The 20,827-nt window shown below is 35.6% G+C and overlaps 3 protein-coding genes across 4 annotated transcripts; 1 reads left to right on the forward strand and 2 right to left on the reverse strand.

Annotated features, from left to right (window-relative positions):
- Positions 1-28: 28 nt before the first annotated feature.
- Positions 29-17,841, forward strand: LOC106164474 (ventricular zone-expressed PH domain-containing protein homolog 1-like). 2 transcript variants are annotated; one of them, XM_086996133.1, is made up of 15 exons: positions 29-196; positions 1,116-1,358; positions 2,064-2,208; positions 2,633-2,807; positions 3,244-3,485; positions 4,041-4,250; positions 10,012-10,226; positions 10,607-10,756; positions 11,107-11,242; positions 12,536-12,656; positions 13,151-13,290; positions 13,603-13,740; positions 14,223-14,372; positions 14,760-14,870; positions 15,327-17,841. In XM_086996133.1, the coding sequence occupies exons 2-15, from the start codon at positions 1,150-1,152 to the stop codon at positions 15,585-15,587; spliced, it is 2,403 nt and encodes an 800-aa protein (XP_086852259.1). In that variant the 5' UTR covers positions 29-196; positions 1,116-1,149; the 3' UTR covers positions 15,588-17,841. The 2 variants fall into 2 exon arrangements, with proteins under 2 accessions (XP_086852259.1, XP_086852260.1); XM_086996134.1 differs by having other exon boundaries at positions 12,539-12,656.
- LOC147759820 (uncharacterized) lies at positions 5,597-8,053 on the reverse strand. Its single transcript, XM_086996136.1, has one exon. The coding sequence runs from the start codon at positions 7,059-7,061 to the stop codon at positions 6,042-6,044; it is 1,020 nt and encodes a 339-aa protein (XP_086852262.1). The 5' UTR covers positions 7,062-8,053; the 3' UTR covers positions 5,597-6,041.
- A 104-nt stretch (positions 17,842-17,945) lies between the features above and the next one.
- LOC106164483 (E3 ubiquitin-protein ligase TRIM56-like) lies at positions 17,946-20,619 on the reverse strand. The gene has a single exon (XM_013542416.2). The coding sequence runs from the start codon at positions 20,401-20,403 to the stop codon at positions 18,451-18,453; it is 1,953 nt and encodes a 650-aa protein (XP_013397870.2). The 5' UTR covers positions 20,404-20,619; the 3' UTR covers positions 17,946-18,450.
- Between the last annotated feature and the right edge of the window lie 208 nt (positions 20,620-20,827).

The raw sequence follows: 20,827 nt of genomic DNA on the forward strand, positions 1-20,827 counted from the left end.
AAAAATCAGTTTGGTAAATGGACTATCGCACCTGCCACTTGCACCCTGTGGCGCCATCTATCGACGAAGAGGGAAACAAAATGTAAAGACCAACATCAACACCTGAGCCGACGTTAAAGGGAATATAAATACATCGTTCTAGTAATAACCGAGAGACGTTTTGATTACATACGTTATAAACTCACTTAGAATATAGGTAAGAACTCACAGGGTGATGGTTATTTGGGTGGATATATATAAATATGGTCATTTTACGTCTTCAATCTTGTAATGTCGAGGTCCCCGACGAGACGAGGGTAATTTTTGTCAACACAAGTCACGCATGTTCTAGTTCCTGTGACTTGACTGCCTTTATGACTTGCATATTTTCGTCCTCATCAGTTTCAATTAAGATCTAATTCCAACTTGAGATGTGTTTTTTATACGAGTACATGTAATTCACAATATTTTTATGGTGGCACAGTTCTGGTTTAGAACCGGTTTAATCACTAATTAGGCTACAATTTCTGTCTCTTGCCCAGCAGTTCACTTTATTTTCCGTACTTTTTTTACCCTGGCAAACAGAGCAGTGAAGAAAAACAGGTGTTTTTTACTGTCTCGCCTTTTAAATAATGTTAAATAAACAAGGATTTTATGGATTATGTTCTGCCATAATTGAATGAGTTATCTTGGGCTGTGCCAGAAAATTTTGGCAGAATTCCAACTCACCATAAACCATAGAATTGCATGTTTTTCTCCTACACCTGGGATATTTTTGCCAACTAGAAACATGGCATGATTCACTATTTACCACATTACATGTACTTGTAGAAGCTTGGTAGAGTACGTTAGTGCAGACATGGGGAAACTGCCTATATCTGGCCAGTCCTATGACTACTTTAAATGCCAGAGGACCAGCTTGATTTTTTTATATCATCATATATGTACCAAAGTAGACAATTTTATTATTTAATTATGAAACTGCATTACAGGATGACAAGTTACTATTAATTAAAGAATAAGCATACTGTATTAACCTAGCTCAGAACAAAATTAGTTATCATAAAGCCCCCCACCCCCATTTCCTTAGACTAATATATCAGCACTAATAAATAAAACCATTTTTACCATTACAGGATGCTGCTAAGATGAGATAACGAGAAAAACAAAATGCATGAACTTTTCGAAAAAGTTCTCACCAATAGGGACCTCTCCAAGGCAGGAGACCTGTTCTCCGTGGACAGCAAGTCCATAGTTCATGACCTGTCCATCATCCTGCAGAAACTACGGGAGATTTCGGACACCAGCGGGTACTTGGAGAATTTGAACGACCAGAGCGTGGTGGAGATCTGCATTACCAGGGTGACTTCAGCTGTCAGGTGAGTGATGTGCGTGACAGACAGACAGATGGATAAATGGACAGACGGATACAGACAAATGGACAGATAGTCAGACAGATAGACAGACAGATGGGTAAATGGACAGACAGACACAGACAGACGTACAGATATAAATGGACAGACAGACAGACTAACAGATAGGAGAGCTGCATCACCAGGGTGACTTCTGCTGTCAGGTAAGTGATGTGCGAGACAGACAGGCAGACAAACAGACAGAAAGACGGGTGATATGCATTAATAGGGTGACTTCTGCTGTGAAATGATTTTTGTGAGACAGGCAGACAGAAAGATGATCAGGCAGACAAACAGACGGACAAAGACAACTGATTGACAAATAGAGGTAGATGATGGGACAGGTTGACAGACAGGCACATAGACAGGTGGGCAGATGGAACATTAGACAGGCAGAGATTAATTATGGTTATCGTAAAGATACCCCAAATAAAAGGCTCTTCAGTTGCTCAGAATTTGTACCAGATCAATAATAATACAAATCCTCATGAGTCTCAATGTCAAATTTTATATTTAAACAGATCTATATTTCGGCGAATTTATTTTTAGTCAATCTTATCACTCAAGGCATTGCTCTTCCCTGATGTTCACTTGATCCAAGTAATTAGGTAATTGATTAAGGATCAATAATTTCAAATGAACTGAAATTAATATGTCAGTGTTAATTTTCAGGGAGACCAGCACAATTGAGGAACACTCACCGTCTTTAATAGCCCTGTTGGAGTCATGTTTGAAGCACGATCTGAAGCCAACCAATAAAGATGAGGATACGCCACATGCCAAGATTGCATCTGACGTGCTCAGCTGCATGTTTCTTGTAGGTATCAGAATTGCAGCAAATGTGGTCAGCTAGGCCCTTTTTACTTTTAACCAAAATTTTCATTAGCTAAGCACGCCTTTTTAATGTATAAATCTTATAATTTTCATTCATGTTTTATCAAATGATTTGTCCTATTAAAACACAATATTTTGTAGATCTGCAATAGTATTACTTTGAGTATTTTGTTAGTTAAAGATTTCTATAGCAGTCAGTAAGATGATATATTCTGTTATGTACATCTTGTTTTTAAACACCACTGCCATAGTATGGTCATGGAATACTCTCTGCTGGATTGATACAATTCCTTAAGCATAGGTTAAAAGAAAGTGATCACAAATATCTGACTGATTATGGAATGAATTGACCCATCAGTGATACATTTGTTTATATGTAAAAAATATATACATCTTTTTTATTTCAGCATTATTCCAAGCGTCCGGTCATGCAGCTGGCTATCCCCGTAGCAGTGCAGTTTCTTCAAGCAGGGAATAAAGAACTTGGTCGCAATGTGTCCAGTTACTTAACACTGGCAGCCATAGACAGCCCTGACTTGCTGGCAAAACACATGAAACCAATTCTAGAGAGTGTGCTGATAGGTGGATTAGTTAATTTGCTTTTCTTTTTTATTTTACCTTAATACATGTACAAGATCTTAACTGCTCAGAAAATCAGTATTTTATCTTAAAAGTAGTTCATATGTTTTACATTAAAGAAAATAATTGATTAAAAATTATTCATTAGAACATGAGTATTTTACATGAATTAATAAGCCATGAATTCAGTAGTTAATTTACATAATAAAATTGTACTTACTGTAGTATTTTAAATTTCTTTCTCCTTTCTGAACTTATCTATTTGAAAAAAATAATAGACTTCACATAAGTAATGTGCAACAGTATTTAAGTCTTTCAAAGATTTGAGTTTGGGCAGTGTCCACATAACATTTTTCCACAATAATACAGTGTACCAGTGAAGTTAATTTCAACGTGGAAGATAGTATTTGATTTTAAAAAATGGTGATTCGTGTTGCAGGTAACCATGGCCTTATCCGCATCCTTCCACAGATTTATAAACAAAACAAAGACCCAGTCCATGACATGCTTTCTGATCTGGTTGATCTCCTTCCTGACTGTGATACCCCTGCTGCTACTGATGTGACCCCCGCACCAACAAATGGAAGTGAGGCTATGACTTCCACTCCTGAGAACTCTGAGTTACCAGAGAAAAATAGTCTGCTCCATCTCTTTGGGTTGGTTGCCAAACATAAACCATCTGTGAGTTCAATAATACTGTACAGTATCTTTTGGTGGTGCTTAGTAGCTAATTTTACCATGTGAATTCCATTTATGCCTGGTACAGAAACTGGATCTATTTAATCTCACAATGCTCTCTCAGTCTTCTAATTTTTAAATTGATATTAGACATGAAAACTGATTAACAAATGAAAAAATGAATATTAGGTATTTCAGATTTATGTTTCACTGATTTGGGATTTCTGGGACTGTGGCTTAATTAAAATGGTCACAACTATAAGTAAAAATTAGATAGTGATGATAAACATACTTATTCTATGGCTGGTGCCTTGAACAGTAGGAACATTTTACTTGCGTTTTCATACACTTTGATGTGTTCATCCTTTAGTTCAAAGTGCCAGCAGCGGGATAAGTCTGTTTTATATCATTGACAATTTTTCTTTACTAATGCTGTAAGTGTCACCACTTTAGGGCACAGTCTGATCTTAGAAAGTCTGTATATACTAGTAATTGCTGACTTTAAGATTACATTTGGAAGATTGGTCTTGATTTTATCCTTTTTCTCTGAAATTTCAGCTACTTGAACCTCATCTCTCTAAACTTGTGCCGCACTTGTCGTCAACAGCAACAGTTGCCATGGTGATACAGTTACTGTTAGATGTGGCGCTGAACAATGCAGAACCTTTTATTCCTCACATGGCCAAGGTGAAGGCCACAGCGCAGCAACATCCTGCGTTTATATGTCAAGTTATTCAAATAACAGGAGCAGTGGGGAGACTTTCAGAGGTAATTTATATCATAATTCTTCAAGCATTGATCTTGGACTGGATGTTGCAACAAAGTAGTGTACTGGTAATCATACGGGATATAATCTTGTTATAGAGATATTGAGTAATGTAATGTTTTTTCTCATAAGCTGCAGGCAGAGAGAGAGAGAGAGAGAGAGAGAGAGAGTTCCCATAGGTAAAAAAAAATGGTGTGCACTGAAAACAATTTTAGTACAGTTACCAAAATTTGCAGTTTGTATAATGCTACTCATTTTTCTATTCCTTGAAAAACTGCGGTCTTTTATTTAATTTATAGAATTTCAGGTTACCGTCAGTCATTATTAATGATTATTGATCTTTTTTTTATCTATTCCATTATATGATAACTTAAACCATAGTTATTGGAACATTTGGATTTTATTTAAGAGCAGAAAAAAATAATTACAAAGTTAAAAGCAAATGATACAATATTTCTCAGTCAATCAGTCAAAGCCATCTTTTCACCTCCCTTCACAGACATATGTACAACAACAAAATTTATTTGATATCTGATATGTTTGCAGTTAGATAGTGATGATAAACATACTTTTCATCTGGCTGGTGCCTTGAACAAATGATAATTTTACTTGCATTTTCATACACTTTGATGTGTTCATCTTTTAGTTCAAAGTCATCACTGTCATCACAGTTATCACTGTGACATTAATATTTCTATGTACAATTATTACACTTTATTTCAGGCTTTGACGGAAATATAGCTAGTTTAATTGTCAAATGCAATCTCCCACCCCAATAAAAATGTTAGAATAAAAGAAGAAAAAAGCAAACAAAATAAGTAAAAGGATAAATATACACATAAATAAAAAGAGAAAAAATTATCATTATCTGCAAAGAATCCAAATTTTACTGCAAACCCATTTGGTATTCAGACCTTCATCTTATTTGAAATATTTTTGTACCCTTAGTAATTTTTTTCCAAATACAATACACATTGAAATAAGCATATAATTATTTTTGGTACAAATATCAGTTGTTATTTGTATCAAAGTCTTTTTTTCTGATTTTTGCCAAATAATGGCTAAATAGCCCTTAATAGAAAATATTTAATCAAGGTTTACTTTACTTATGACAAATGATTTTTTCCCCTCTGATGTTCATCTTTGCTCATTTCTTTTTTATCATTTCAAGATGAAAAAACATTTTCATTAATAAAACAACACTTTCTTTTCCATGCACATTATGCAATACAACAATTTTCCTTCACATAATGCTGTAATTGTTAAATGGTTGTTTTATCACAGCTAAGTATTTGTATGTGTTGAAATTATATATATATATATATATATATATATATATATATGCTATGTTCTGTAGAATACACCAGAAACTAGAAAAGCACTCAGAAAGCGCAGACCTACACCAAGGCAGCAAAGTCTCCATCCAATGCCGTTTCACCCCTAAATTTTTGATATATTTTATTATTGATTATTGATTGATTGATTATTGATCCAGATCACCACCAAAAACTAATCATCTGTTCCTTGGCCCACTTCTGACAGTTCCTGAAAATTTCATAAAAATTGGTCCATAACTTAGTTTTTTGATTATTAACTATTGATTATTGACCTGGATCACCACCAAAAACTAATCACTTCTATATTAACCTATTTCGGGCCTACCCTGAAAATTACATCGAAATTCATCCATAACTTTTTGAATTATGTTGATGACAAACATACAGACGGACAGAAAGACAGACAGACAAACAAATAGGGGTGAAAGCAATTAGTTCTGAGAGTTTTAAAGAACGTCATTTTTCCAAGTATTGGAGTACTTTCACTTTCCCGTCCCATTGGGTCATAGTCAGATCTTCATCCTGGTTGATGGTACATGCCCATGGGTATTCTAGTCCATCAGCTTTGGTTGCTATGTACTGGATGAACTTCCCATCTGGGGAAACCAGGTGTATGCGGTGGTTATCATAGTCAGTAACCAGTATGTTGTCATATGCATCAACACAGACACCTCCTGGTCGATCTAACTTGTTATCAGGTCCTGTGTACTGATACAGTGGGTCACCAGATGGGGTTAGGATGTGAAGTTTCTTTTGTGATATATCACTAACGACAAGGCACCCCTTGCTCATATATGCCACTTTATATGGTGCACTGAACATCTGTTTCCAATCTTTGTCTTTTATCACTTCAGTTAAAGTTATTTCCTCTTTGATATCAATACTGAACACACTCACAGACTTTTGTTTCTCACCCTGTGCCACAGCCATCTTAGTGCAGCTGTTATTGAGAGCCACGCCCCATGGGTTGTTGACATCTACAGTTTGCTGTACTTCCAGCTTTGGTGACAAGATGAACATTTTGTTATTTTCTGCATCAGCTAGAACCACCCTTCCATCAGGGAAGTGACAGATCCCTGTTGGACAACGCAGATGTGTGTTAGAGACACTGGTGATCTCCTTTCTTAATGTACCATATGAACTAAAAACCTTGAATTTGTTATGAATGTCATGTGTAGTAACATACTCCTTGTTTGGACCCATTGAAATGTCAACTGGTATCACCCACCTGGCTAAATATTGATAAAAATGTTTAGTTCTACAGTCAAACTCCCTAATACATTTTGCCTGTGGTTTGATTTTCGGCAAAGCAGTTTGTCTAGATATCTTCTCATTCCCCAGGCCAGCCCCACTGGATATCTCTTGGTCCATTTCTGTGTTGGTGGTTAGTGTGACATTAAGTTCTTCAGGGGCTTTATCCACAACTGAAGTGGACAGTAGCTCATCTAGTCTCTGTCCAAGTTGGTGTTGTAACATGAGGACATCAATGGGGTCAAAATGCTGAATGATATTCTTTACTACATCTGTTGAGGTTTCAATAGAGGAGCAAGTGGCACTGCAGTCATTGCGAGAAGTTTGTAATTTCTTCTTGTGAGTGCTGGTTTCTTGGTGAAGCTTCTGCAATAAGGTTTGCTCTCGTTGGTCTACCAGGTGACGTAGGTGAGTGGCGCGATCTTTTATCTTCTGCTGAACAGAGCTTTCATTTTTTTGAAGATTTGCCAATGTCTCATCAATTGCAGCTAATGTTTTCTTGCCTGTTGCTAATTTTCTGTCAGTCCCATGACATTTTGTCTGAAGTTGTGGTTTAAGTCTGCAGCTTTTTCAGGGGAGATAACTTTGTGATCATCATGGTGTAGGTTTTTGCAGTCGGGACAAATGAGGATATTGCAATTTGCACAAAAATATCTTATCATCAAATCTTTGTGCTTTGGGCAGACAATCTTTTGATGCTCTTTGATTTCCCTTTTGTACTCACTGCTACGAAATTGTTGAAAGGTGAGTACTCTGTGGTCTTTATTGAGTCTGCTACCACAGTGGAATGGAGAACATCTCTCACATAGGTAGTCATGGCAGGTGATACATTTTGAAGTAGCCACTGTTTCTGTTTGGGACACCAAAGCACAAGTGCTGCACTTTTTCTTATGTGTTGACTGAAGTACAGTGTCCTGCAAGCTTCCAATGTAGAAATTGTGAGTGAAGCCCTCAAGTCCATCTTTAGGAACTTCAGTTTCTTTCTGACACATTGGACATCTGAATTTACTTCCTGATGTTAAGTCAGGAATATAATCCTTCAGACAGCCTTTACAAAATGTATGCCTACATGGTAAATCTGTGGGATCCTTATACTCCTCAAAGCACAAAGAACAACTCACAAAATGTTCAGTTATTTTGGCGAGTAGGCTTTCCTCGTCATCTCTGCTTACTAGAGCTGTAGCCATTTGGCGTTATGGAGTGAACTGTTCTCTGGAGAGCAGATATATATTCAATTTATTGACCAGTTAGCTTGCTTTTAAGGCCAAGGTAGTTTGTTTTTGCTTTTCAGTGACATTTTTAAAAATTAAGCATATCATTAGAGATTTGTATGAATGATATATTTGCAAAAATGTGCTCGCATTTTAAGTACTCATATTTTGTGAGTAAAATATCTTTGTTAATAAATGCTCCTGAAGATATGATGAAAAATAATTTACATATGTAGCATGTCAATTTAAAATCTAGCCAGATTGCAACACACCCTCACATGCACACACACACGAACACACATATTATATCAATTTTTTTTACATGCCCTGGTGGAAAATGCAAGAAATATGTATGTGTGTGTGTGTCCATATGTGCATGAATGTGCACGCCTGTCATTTAATAAATATCCTCACAAGCATGTAACTCTCATTCTCTCTCCTTGTGAAAAAAATGTTTATCATGTCAAATTAAAATCTAGCCAGATTACAACGCACGCACGCACGCACGCACGCACGCACGCACGCACGCACGCACACACTATAGGGTATACAAATTCAGAATCCAGGAATTTTTTTAGTTGTCCTTCCAGGTGTATGAGTAATGCATTACTGTCTCCTTTAATCATTTGATAATTAATTTTCACTGTATCCACATATAGGCACACAAGACTGGTCTATGGGATGTCTGGAGCCTTATGACTCTGGTTTTTATCTACAAGATAACCCACTTGTTCTGAACAATAGTTATATTATCATGGGAGTGCTTTTATCATATCTTGATGAATGGTGATAGCCTTCAATTTCTCGTGATTGGTGATTAACCTGATTATGTCTGCAATACCTTTCATTAATTCTTTTATTCCTTCATTTAATTTATAATATTAACCCCCCCCCCCCGTCTGATACTTCCTCCCCCCCCCTCTTCCATTCTTAATCCCGTTATTATTAGATATGATAAAATACTCTTTTTAAAGCAAGTCAGAGATTATGAGGTACTAGGATATATCTATACTTGTAATATCAGGTACAGAGCATTGGAGTTTGTGACAGCGTGTATGTGTGATCTCTCGTGCATACACACTTACATGATATCACGAGCAAGAAATTATTTTTTTACAGAAGCAAATTATAACCCTTCTTTTTTTTCTTGTGAAAAAATTTTGAAGCCATCCCTTATCAGATATGCCAGCACCATAGCATTTATTATAAGATTCCAAATAATATTTCAAGAGGTTGGATTTTTTCGTAATTGTTCATATTAGTTTATTTCATAAACACAGCATAGCTTGACCTTTTTATTATTAACTTCCATGGTGTTAGTATACACACACACACGCACGCATGCACAGACACATGCACACATGCACGCACACATGCACACATGCGTGACTGGCCTACGTGATGTTTGTCACCATATGCCTCAGCTATCTGTCAACAAGATAAGCTGAACATTTCTAGCTTGTATGACACAAATGTTTTCATCCTGTAAATTCAACACTACTGTCAGTGGTTTCATAAGGCAAAAGAAATGATATCACATCTAAAAAACATAGGTGCTCACTGTTGTTTACCTTATGCAATTGAGGAGAGATGAGAGGGGGGCGGGTAATTGTTACAATCCATTCTGATACCCTGATAAAAATATATAATATATAGTTTAGAATTGAAAATAAGATTTGATGGGAAGGATACCTTCAAAAAACAAATTTCTGATCCAGTTGCAGCGACTTGGAATGCCTAAAAAGTATTAATAAGTGAAGTCATGCAGTTTTCTTTTATTGCACTCTATTGCCCACTTTAAACAAAAATGTAATTATTATACTTACTGAATTAGCCCTATTTATAATGACAAGAATTCCTGGTACTATATTTCAGATTCAAGCCATTTCTTATATGCATGAAATACCTGATGTTACTAAACCCTGATACGAAGTGTTGGTAATTCGATCAGTACTATATTTCAGATCCAGGCCATAGCTTGTATGGAGTATCTGATGTCTCTAACTCCTGATGCAGAGCGTCAGACCCTGCTGGTAATATTGCGTGCAATCAAAAATATCACTGAGAAATACAGGAACGTTGTGGGCAAACATATCAAAACGCTGCACCAATACTCTGAGCATGCATCAAATGGAGTAAGGGCACTCGTGCAACAGATTAAGGATATCCATACAAAAGGGTGAGTGGAGCTTGAATAGAGCCATGTTGTGTGTGTGTGTGTCTGCATTATTGTGACCATAACATCATGACCAAGAGAATGAATATTTTCATAAGTATTATCTCTCTCTCTCTCTCTCTCTCTCTCTCTCTCTCTCTCTCTCACACACACACACACACACACACACACACACAAAGAAATAAAACGTTTGTAAGTCTTTTATTTATTGCCATACCTTTCAGAGTTCACACAGAAAAGGTTCAGGTCTTCTGCATGTTGTCATACTTTTCAGAGTTCAATCAAGGAAAGAATTTTAGGTCTTCTGTATATTGTCACTATACCTTTCAGATGTCACACACTGAAAGAGTTCCAAGTTTTCTATTTATTGTCCTACCTTTCAGAGTTCATACAGAGAAAGAGTTCAAGTCCTCATACAGTCAGACAGAGGGGGGTGTGACAGTTATTACTGTGGGGAACCCTCCACCCCTGACCTCCTCCACCACAGCACAAGTAACCAATGGAAGACCAGGAAATGCTCACTCTTTCTCAAAGTAAAGGTTTTTATAGTGATATACTAGTTAACGCAATTCTTGTGCATACATTGTTAATCATAGTTCAAGTCATGTTTGATCATAATATATTAAATGCATGTGAAAGTAAACAAGCTATTGGGTGTAAGCTGTCCAAAAAGCTGTGAATGACAAAAGAGTGTGGGATTTTGATGTGGGGGGAGGGGGGGCGGTATTTAATAGCTGATACATTACAGGGAAACAATTATTTATTTATAAGTGCTTGTTGGGACAGATGAACTTGGTTAGCACCATAAAAAATTGGAAAAAAGTTACATTGTGATATATCCTACGAAGAATACAGTTTCATATGTTGTGTAATGATAATTCAGATATCAAGATGCTCGTCCCAAACACGACCGCCCTCACAGTGCGGCCACAGTCAGTAGCACTTACTCTGAGAGAACAGTGTCTGGTATCAGTGGTATCACTGCTATGAGCAACAATAGTACCTCTACCTCTACTCAGGTAAATATATAATAACAACAGTACCTCTACCTCTACTCAGGTAAATATATAACAACAACAGTACCTCTACCTCTACACAGGTAAATATATAACAACAACAGTGACTCTACCTCTACACAGGTAAATATATAACAACAACAGTACCTCTACCTCTACACAGGTAAATATATAACAGCAACAGTACCTCTACCTCTACACAGGTAAATATATATAACAACAACAGTACCTCTACACAGGTAAATATATAACAGCAACAGTACCTCTACCTCTACTCAGGTAAATATATAACAACAACAGTACCTCTACCTCTACACAGGTAAATATATAACAACAACAGTACCTCTACCTCTACACAGGTAAATATATAACAACAACAGTACCTCTACCTCTACACAGGTAAATATATAACAGCAACAGTACCTCTACCTCTACACAGGTAAATATATATAACAACAACAGTACCTCTACACAGGTAAATATATAACAGCAACAGTACCTCTACCTCTACTCAGGTAAATATATAACAACAACAGTACCTCTACCTCTACACAGGTAAATATATAACAACAACAGTGACTCTACCTCTACACAGGTAAATATATAACAACAACAGTACCTCTACCTCTACACAGGTAAATATATAACAACAACAGTACCTCTACCTCTACACAGGTAAATATATAACAACAACAGTACCTCTACCTCTACACAGGTAAATATATAACAACAACAGTACCTCTACCTCTACACAGGTAAATATATAACAACAACAGTACCTCTACCTCTACACAGGTAAATATATAACAACAACAGTACCTCTACCTCTACACAGGTAAATATATAACAACAACAGTACCTCTACCTCTACTCAGGTAAATATATAACAACAACAGTACCTCTACCTCTACACAGGTAAATATATAACAACAACAGTACCTCTACCTCTACACAGGTAAATATATAACAACAACAGTACCTCTACCTCTACACAGGTAAATATATAACAACAACAGTACCTCTACCTCTACACAGGTAAATATATATTACAACAACAGTACCTCTACCTCTACACAGGTAAATATATAACAACAACAGTACCTCTACCTCTACACAGGTAAATATATAACAACAGTACCACTACCTCTACATAGGTATTATATTAATATTACAACAGCAGTTCTTCTAGTATTACATGGATAGATATACACCAACAACACTTTCATCTAAGTTTGTAAACAGAGATCAACAACTTGTAAATAACAGTTAAAAGAGATACTTGTCTACATATTCTAGCAGTACTATCCACAGAAGGATGCGACCCAACATTTCTGTGAGAAGCACTTTGATAAGATCAAGGTATACATGGAGAGGGTGGCGCTGAGGATACCACTGCCTAGTAAAATAACACTGGAAGGTAATGCAGTGAATTTGCAGTTGATCAGTGGTTTTTAAAAGAGTTGTTATTATAATGAATTGTCCTTCTCTTATATTTCCCTCTTCTCCCCCCCCCAAAGAAATGATAATTCAGTTCTTTATTTATTTATTTATTTATTTTTTGTTTTCTTTTTTTGATTCATCTATTCATTTGTTTATTTATTTATTTTGTTCACTATAATATTATTAAAAATTCAGCTGGTGTTCTGAGAATACAGATGAACAACTATTTGCAGTCTGTATTTTCAGTAGACCAACTGAAGCCTCTGAGAGGGAGATGCAACATTGTCAACTAGACAAAAATTATTGCAAGTCAAGTAGTTGATTTAAATTTTTTATTGGAAAATACGCTTGGATGTATAACATAGATATTATTATGTGTCAGTCAATATTTTGTTGAATAAAGCACATACCTACTAACCTTTTCAATTCATTTTACCTTTGATTATATGTATCTGGATATTCCCATTTCAGGGCACAGGCACAAGAAGCGTCCTAAAGTTCATTTTCTGTGTGAGAAGAAAGGAGATCAGTGCTTGTATTGTCAGCATTCCTTCAACATCAAAACCAAGCAGGCAAAAACCTGGATACATCTCATGTTTTTAGACAGACAGGTGCTTGAATTAATACCTCACTAGGTCAACAAACATAAACAGACATAAGCTTTTTTTCTGTGGAATCACAGATTTCCACGATTTTTAATTCTGCTTAGTCATTTTTTGAGATAAAAAGTGTTTTTTTCTGTAAGTGGTAAATGTGCGTAGAAATATTTATATTTATTTATAACCTTTTTGTATCCTGATCTATATTATTAATGTGTGAATATATTTTAAAATTTTATTTGTATTAAAATCAGAATTATCCCACCTTTAACTCTCCTTTCTACTCCTGCAAAACAGTTTATTTAGTGTAATATCTTGCTCTAGGCCAAAGCTCCATCAGCTTTAAGTCCTCGTGACCCTTCTGTGGCAGAGCTGCGGGAAATCTGGGAGACTATGATGCATACAGCAGACAGTGGGAGGAGCTTTGTCACAGTGGTCACCTCTTCATTTCCAACAACAAAGGTTTGATCACTGATTGATTGATTGTAGATTTTTTTTTTTTTACTTAATTGAAAATTCCATGTTTTTTTTTTTTTTCAAAATTTTGTGGGATTTTTTAAATCTCTCAATCCAAGAGTTTTTTAATACTTCAAGCAATGTTAGATAATTGTTTCCATTGACAATATTTTAATTTAATTTTCTGAATGGATGATTTTACACCTCACGCATAGTATACACATTTTTCAACTTCAAGGACCAAGGAATCAAGAATTTCTATTATTTTATGAATTAAAAGTTTGGCATTGCAATAAAATATATACTAGAAGAGGACAATTATTACTGTAATATGTCGAGACCAGAGATGGATAATTTCTTGCATTTGTCTTGCTTTACTTGTTATTCTGTAATTTTGGGAAAGGGGAGGGGTGTTACATGACCCACTATGCCCCACCCCTGGTCCCTCTACTGTCATTTTTTATGTATAAAGTCCAGTTTTCTTTCAGGATCAGGACAGTCTGAGGCAGGAACTGGACAGTGTCAGATTCTTTGATGTGTTTGAGTTTAATGGCAGTCAGCGATGCTGGGCATGTTTCCTGTGTAACCACCCAGAGAAGGCAACAGGCTTGTTACAAGATGGACACCCAATTATTGCTGTATGTGAATGAATTAAGCTGGAAATCATTTCACTTTTACTGGGAGTGGATTTTAAATCAGTGTTTCTGATGAAAGTTTGTATTGCTTGGGGTATTTCCTAGGCAACTATTGTGAAACTTAGATCTGCCACGATGAGCTCTTTTTTAATTCATTGTGAAAATGTAACTATTTCTTATGGGATGTATCCCTCATATATTTTAGCACCATGGTAATAAATAACCATAATAACATTATTTAGATAAAGTTTATATTCAACATGTTCACAGGTTACAATTAAGAGATAGTGGGTGATATGTAGTGATCTGCAGGTAAAATGTACTTAAGAACCTGTTAAGAAATGCATATTTATATACATCTAGGAAAATTTATGCTTGTTTTTTTTTCAGGGTCATCTGAAAGAGAAGAAAGGTCGCTGGAAATTCTTCAAACGCTGGAAAACGAGATATTTTACTTTGTCTGGTTCAACAATGACATATTCTGTTAGTAAAGGAGGGGTGGTAAGGATCTCTTTTGCCAACATAATTTACTTTTTACAAAAAAAAGGTTTTAATGACCCTTCATATTAAAATAAAAGAAGGAGTCACTGGTTTTGATTCAAAAACTCTCCATGGTGTGTGGCTGGAACTTTTTCAGGAGGACTGAGGCCGAGGAAAGGGGGGGGGGAGCAGCCCAATAGCCCCATTCATGAAGATGACTGAAAATCACAAATATGTATTGTAAAAAGAATTATGATGATATTTCTGATGATTGAAACAACTTTTACCCTGGTGTATTTAAAAGTTGATTATATGACATTACATGACATTTTCCTTACTGGTGTATTTTATTAATTTAGAAAGGATATGATGGATATTTAACAAAATCAATGTTTGCTTATCATTTTGTTTTAAAATCCATCAACACTTGGCTTTCTTGGGGCCTACACCATGTACAAAGTATTTGTTTCATTCCAGACCCAAGAAACGTATCTTCCAATCAACAAGATCCAGAGTGTGAAAGCCATCAAGAAGGGCTCGAGAGACATTCCACGAGCTTTTGAGATATTTGCCAATGATCAGAAGTTTATTCTAAAACCAAAAGAACGCAAGTGTGCTGAACAGTGGGTCCAGTGTATTCACATAGCAGTAGCCAGGTCGCACAAGTCGCCCTCTTCAGGACCCCCAATTCCAGAGCAGTTTTTACTGGAACAGGAGACTAAAGTTAGCCGTCTTTGATAAAATTATTTTTATTTCCCCATAAAAGCACTGTCCCATTCATTTACACAAAAGATCTGCACTTGGTCTATATAAGTGAAAAAAATCAACTTCAAAAAGCAAAAATTTTGAAGTGAAATGGTTTTTCACATTGGTATTACGCAAGGTGCCCTTTTCAGGGCCACCCATATTCCTGTTCCAGTAAATAGGAGATTAAATTTAACCTTATATAAACAAGTACTATGTTCTGTATATCCTTCAAATTTGGTCATATCAGAAATTATATTTGTACTTGAGCCTTACTCTTAAATGATTTACCACTAAAAACATCAACTTGTCAAAGGAAAAACAGTTCTCTTACAAACTGGAAACTAAGAATATTTATCTCTAAGATCAAAATGTTTTCAGGTTTTCTTTACACTTATGCAGCACTTTTCACAAGTCACCAAGATGAATGGATTTTTTAAGTGGTTGTGATGCAAAATTAGCTGTTTAGGAATCAAATTTTTTTTAAGACATCAAATTTACTTTTTATATTAGGAAGTTTCACTACCCCCACCCCCACTGAAAGTGTATGTAGCCATGTATATATAGCTATGCAATATAATATGTACATATATGTCAGGTGCACATATGGTGTATGGAAGAAAAAGAAAATAATGCACAAATTTAGTGAAATGATACAACCAGTAGCGATCTATTAATTGTTACATGTAAATGGTGTGGATCTTTCCCACAGTTTTTATAGTGTGTAGTTATAGTGTATAATGCATTTATGTATATCTGTATGCTAGCATAGATATCAAATATCACTGTATATGCATTCAGAAAGTGCAATAGAATTCTATGTAATACTATGTACCTGTATTTTATATATATTAACTAGCTGTAGAAATTTTATAATAGATATAGATATTTCATATTTATTCCAAGTGAGTAGAAGAGAGGGGAGGCAGTGTATGCATGCTTGCAAAGGTATGGAACTAAAAAAATTATGATTCTTTTTCTACAAATCACCCAAGAAATTTTGTTTTTATAGCTCATTTTACATATCTTGATTGAAGGCATAAATTTTGAGGTGGTAAAACCATGTGTAAGGTGAATAAAAGTCATTGCTCATTTCTTTGGTACAAAATTTTTTATGAAGTAATTTTTACAGTTGGAAATGAGAAAGTTTGGAATTGAGGAGAATTGGGAATTGAGAAAATGCATTTTCTAGCTGCATTGTTTTATGAAACTGTCACACAATAATAGCAAACATTCTCTGGAAAAAAAGGTCAAGGTCTATGAATTTCCAATTTGAATTGAATTATTGATGTTAGCTGATTTTTTCAAGAATATTAACATTTTGCTGCATCATTTGTTTGAGAATTATGTTTTTCAATTTCTTATATATGACTTCAATTTTACTTTTTTTTCATGAAATGTACAAGATATTTGACATTTTGAAATGTTTTGCTTTATACACAAGCTTGCATGCAATATTATTTATGATAAGTCTTATTATATTTTGTTTAATTTAACTGTGGCATGACTGATTAAAAATATCTCTATTATATAATAGTAGCTTTGAAAATGGTAAAAAGATAATTTTCATTTTTTAAATCAATTAAAGTATGTCTTTAGGTAGTGCTGTGTATAAATTGCTATCATATTATTGAAACTTTCGTGAAATGTCCAGAAACGAAGCTATGATATCAATCAAATAAACGAGAAAGATGACAGAAAAAGCGGGCCGAGGTGGTGTGGACTGGCAGGAGGGACGTGGATTAATTGAGGGCGTTGCCAGGAACAGGTCAAGGGGGGGGGGGGGGGGGGGAAAGGGGGGAGATCTCTACTTCCAGGAGTAAAAGATAGGTGGAGTTATGATCATCAAATGGGTTTAATGTTCTGTTTGTTACAGTACTTCCAAACATATTAGTTACAAAGTATCAGTTTTATTTACGATGTTTATCACATTTTTTGTGCTGCTGTCCTTTCACTCGCCTGGTTTCAAATATATCATTTGATTGATTAAATTTGAATAATGTTTATTGAATATTTGTACAAAAAGGGCCTATATATTGACACAATATTTCTATTTTTCATTGAATAATTATTTTTCCTAAAAGTTCTCAATGATGCAAAAGGTTGTGTTATATTTTTCATTGTTTAAGGAGTCATAAAAATAGATTTTTTACTTTTTATCTTTCTGTCTGCTTTGGTATAGAGCATGTATATCTATATGTTAGTATATGCTATTTACAAATAAACAATATCAAGTTTCCAAACATAATTTTTGTATCGTTTGCTTAATAATTCCCAATAAATTTTCCATCAGGTATTAAAAATGTAACATGGAAAACTGGAAGAAATATTTAATAATAAAAATATTGCATATTTAATACACTGTCTCAGATGAAACCTTAATTAGACTCAATTTTGGGACAATTTCTTTCCAAATGTGAAAAAATAATCCTCATAGTTTCATCTTTATTATCTTTGTCATACAATCTGGATGTATTGAATGTGCTGCCATCTATGGTTGACAGAGAGGTCTGCAGTGCTGCCCTCTACTGTCTTATTGGTGCTGAAGATAAGCATATTATTCAATTATGGTATAAAAACAAACATCAGTTGTTACTGGTGCTGCAGGCAATTGTCTGATTCCTGTCATCACATGCACTAAATAGCCTGTAAATGAACATCTTCAAGAAATATCTCACACAGTCATATCTTACATTTCTTTACATGCGCATATTATCAGCATTTCATTATATGGAAAAGATCCTTTTCATGTCATTTGTGCAATACAAAATTTTAATTTATTCATAATATAATACCATTTTTGTGAAATAGACAAAAAAACTTCATAATGTTCAGTTTCTGAGCATTTTAAAGCACGTCACATTTCCAAGTATTGAAATACTTTCACTTTCCCATCAAGTTCAGTCACAACCAGATCTCCATCTTGGTTGATTGCACATCCCCATGGTTTATATAGTCCATCAGCTTTGGTTGCTATGTACTGGATGAACTTCCCATCTTGGGATACAAGGTGTATACAGTTGTTATCATAATCAGAAACCAGTATGTTGTCATATGCATCAACACAGACACCACGATGTTGACCTAACTTGTTTTCAGGTCCTGTGTACTGATACAGTGGGTCACCAGATGGGGTTAGGATGTGAAGTTGGTTTGATGTATCACTGACAACAAGGGACTCGTTACTCATATATGCCACTTTATATGGTGAATTGAACAACTGTTTCCCATCTTTGTCTTTTATCACATCAGTTAAAGTTATTTGCCCTTTGGTATCAATACTGAACACACTCACAGACCTTTTTTTCTCACCCTGTGCCACAGCAATCTTAGTGCAGTTGTCATTGAGAGCCACACCCCATGGGTTGTTGACATCTACAGTTTGCTGTACATTGCACTGTGGTGACAAGATGAACAGTTTGTTATTGTCTCTACAGGCTAGAACCATCCTTCCATCAGGGAAGTGACAAATCCCTACTGGCCATTTCATTTTTGTGTCTGAAATATTTGTGATCTCCTTGCTAAATGTACCATCTGAACTAAAAACCTTTACCTTATTTTTGACGTCATGTGTAGTAACATAATTCCCATTTGGACTCACTGAAATGTCGACTGGTCTCCAACAGCCAGTGTCAAACTCCAGCATACATTCAGCCTGTGGTTTAAACTTGGGCAAAGCTGGTTGTCTAGATATCTGCACATTCCCCAGGCCATCCCCACTGGATATCTCTTGGTCCACTTCCGAGTTGGTGGAAAATGTGAGATTTACTTCTTCGGGAATTTCCTCCACAGCTGAAGTGAACCATAGTTCATCTAGTTTCTGTCCATGTTGGTGTTGTAACATGAGGACATCTATGGGGGCACCATGCTTAAGGATGTTCTTTACTACATCTGTTGCGGTTTTGATGGAGGAGCACGTGGCACTGCAGTTATTGCGGAAAGTTTGTAATTTTTTCTTGTGAGTGCTGGTTTCTTGGCAAAGCTCCTGTAGTAAGGTCTTCTCTTTTTGATCTACCAGGTGGCGTAGGTGAGCTGCCCGATCTTTTATCTGCTGCTGGACAGAGCTTTCATTTTCTTGGAGTTTTGCCAATGTAACATCAATTTTAAGTAATGTTTTCTCACCTTTAGATAATTTTCTCTCAATCCCACGAAATTTTGTCTGCATTTGTGGCTTTACCTTGTCTGCAGCTTTTTCAGGGGAGATGACTTTGTGACCATCATGGTGTAGATCTCTGCAGTCACAACAAATGGGGACTTCACAGTCTGAACAAAAGTATCTTATCATCTCATCTTTGTGCTCAGGGCAGAAAATCTTTTGCTGCTCTTGGATTTCTTTTTTGTATTCTTTGCTCTGTAGCTGTTGGAAAGTGAGCACTCTATGATCTTTTGTGAACTTCGTGCCACAGTGTAATATGGAACACCTCTCACATAGGTAGTCGTGGCAGTTGATACATTTTGATGTTGCTACAGTTTCAGTTTGTGAAGTTAAGGCACAAAAGCCACACTTTTTGTTATGTATTGGCTGAAGTACAGTGTCCTGCAGGCTTTCAATGAAGAAATTGTGAGTGAAGCCCTCAAGTCCATCTTTAGGTACTTTAGTTTCTTTCTGACACACGGGACATTGTAATTTACTTCCTGGAGTTAAGTCAGGTATATAAGTCTTCAGACAACCTTTGCAAAATGTATGCCTACATGGTAAATCTGTCGGATCTTTGTACTCCTCAAGGCATAATGGACAGCTGATAAAATGTTCAGTTATTTTGGTTCGTAGGCTTTCTTCGTCATCTCTGCTTACACAAGCTGTAGCCATCTTGGGGGTGTGGAACAAACTGTTCTTTGTAGAGCAGAGTTATATATTATCTATGCACCAGTTAGCTGTCTTTTAAGGCCAGGGTAGTTTGTTTTTGCATTTCACTGACAATTTTCTTTTTGGAAATTAATGATATAATTAGTGTTTTATTGAATTTATGCACATTTGAAAAAAATTTTGTGGTATTATTATTAAAATATTGTTAGAATATTAGAAAATAAATATGTTCTGAAAAATAATATACTAACAGTTTCAGACAAAGGCTTGGTTGTCATTAAAATTCAGTATGAAATTTTAGAATCCAGGAAATTTTCGAGTTGTCCTAATCTGTTAATATGATTGCATGCGATAAGAGTCTAGCTAATGATCTATTCGCTTCATTTATGATTTTCCATAGAGTCAACATACATGTACATGTGACTGG

This window comes from Lingula anatina, chromosome 9 (genome assembly GCF_051362555.1).
Source record: "Lingula anatina isolate TDL-2025a chromosome 9, LinAna3.0, whole genome shotgun sequence".
Taxonomy (NCBI): Eukaryota; Metazoa; Brachiopoda; class Lingulata; order Lingulida; family Lingulidae; genus Lingula; species Lingula anatina.

What these genes read in the sequence shown, in the direction of transcription:
- LOC147759820 (XM_086996136.1), bottom strand. Translation starts at nt 7,061, where the DNA reads ATGTTACAACACCAACTTGGACAGAGACTAGATGAGCTACTGTCCACT.
- LOC106164483 (XM_013542416.2), bottom strand. Translation starts at nt 20,403, where the DNA reads ATGGCTACAGCTTGTGTAAGCAGAGATGACGAAGAAAGCCTACGAACC.
- LOC106164474 (XM_086996133.1), top strand. Translation starts at nt 1,150, where the DNA reads ATGCATGAACTTTTCGAAAAAGTTCTCACCAATAGGGACCTCTCCAAG. An exon ending in GTACCTCTACCTCTACTCAG is followed by an intron (nt 11,243 to 12,535) that starts GTAAATATATAA and finishes TACATATTCTAG; the next exon opens with CAGTACTATCCACAGAAGGA. An exon ending in CTTCATTTCCAACAACAAAG is followed by an intron (nt 13,741 to 14,222) that starts GTTTGATCACTG and finishes GTTTTCTTTCAG; the next exon opens with GATCAGGACAGTCTGAGGCA.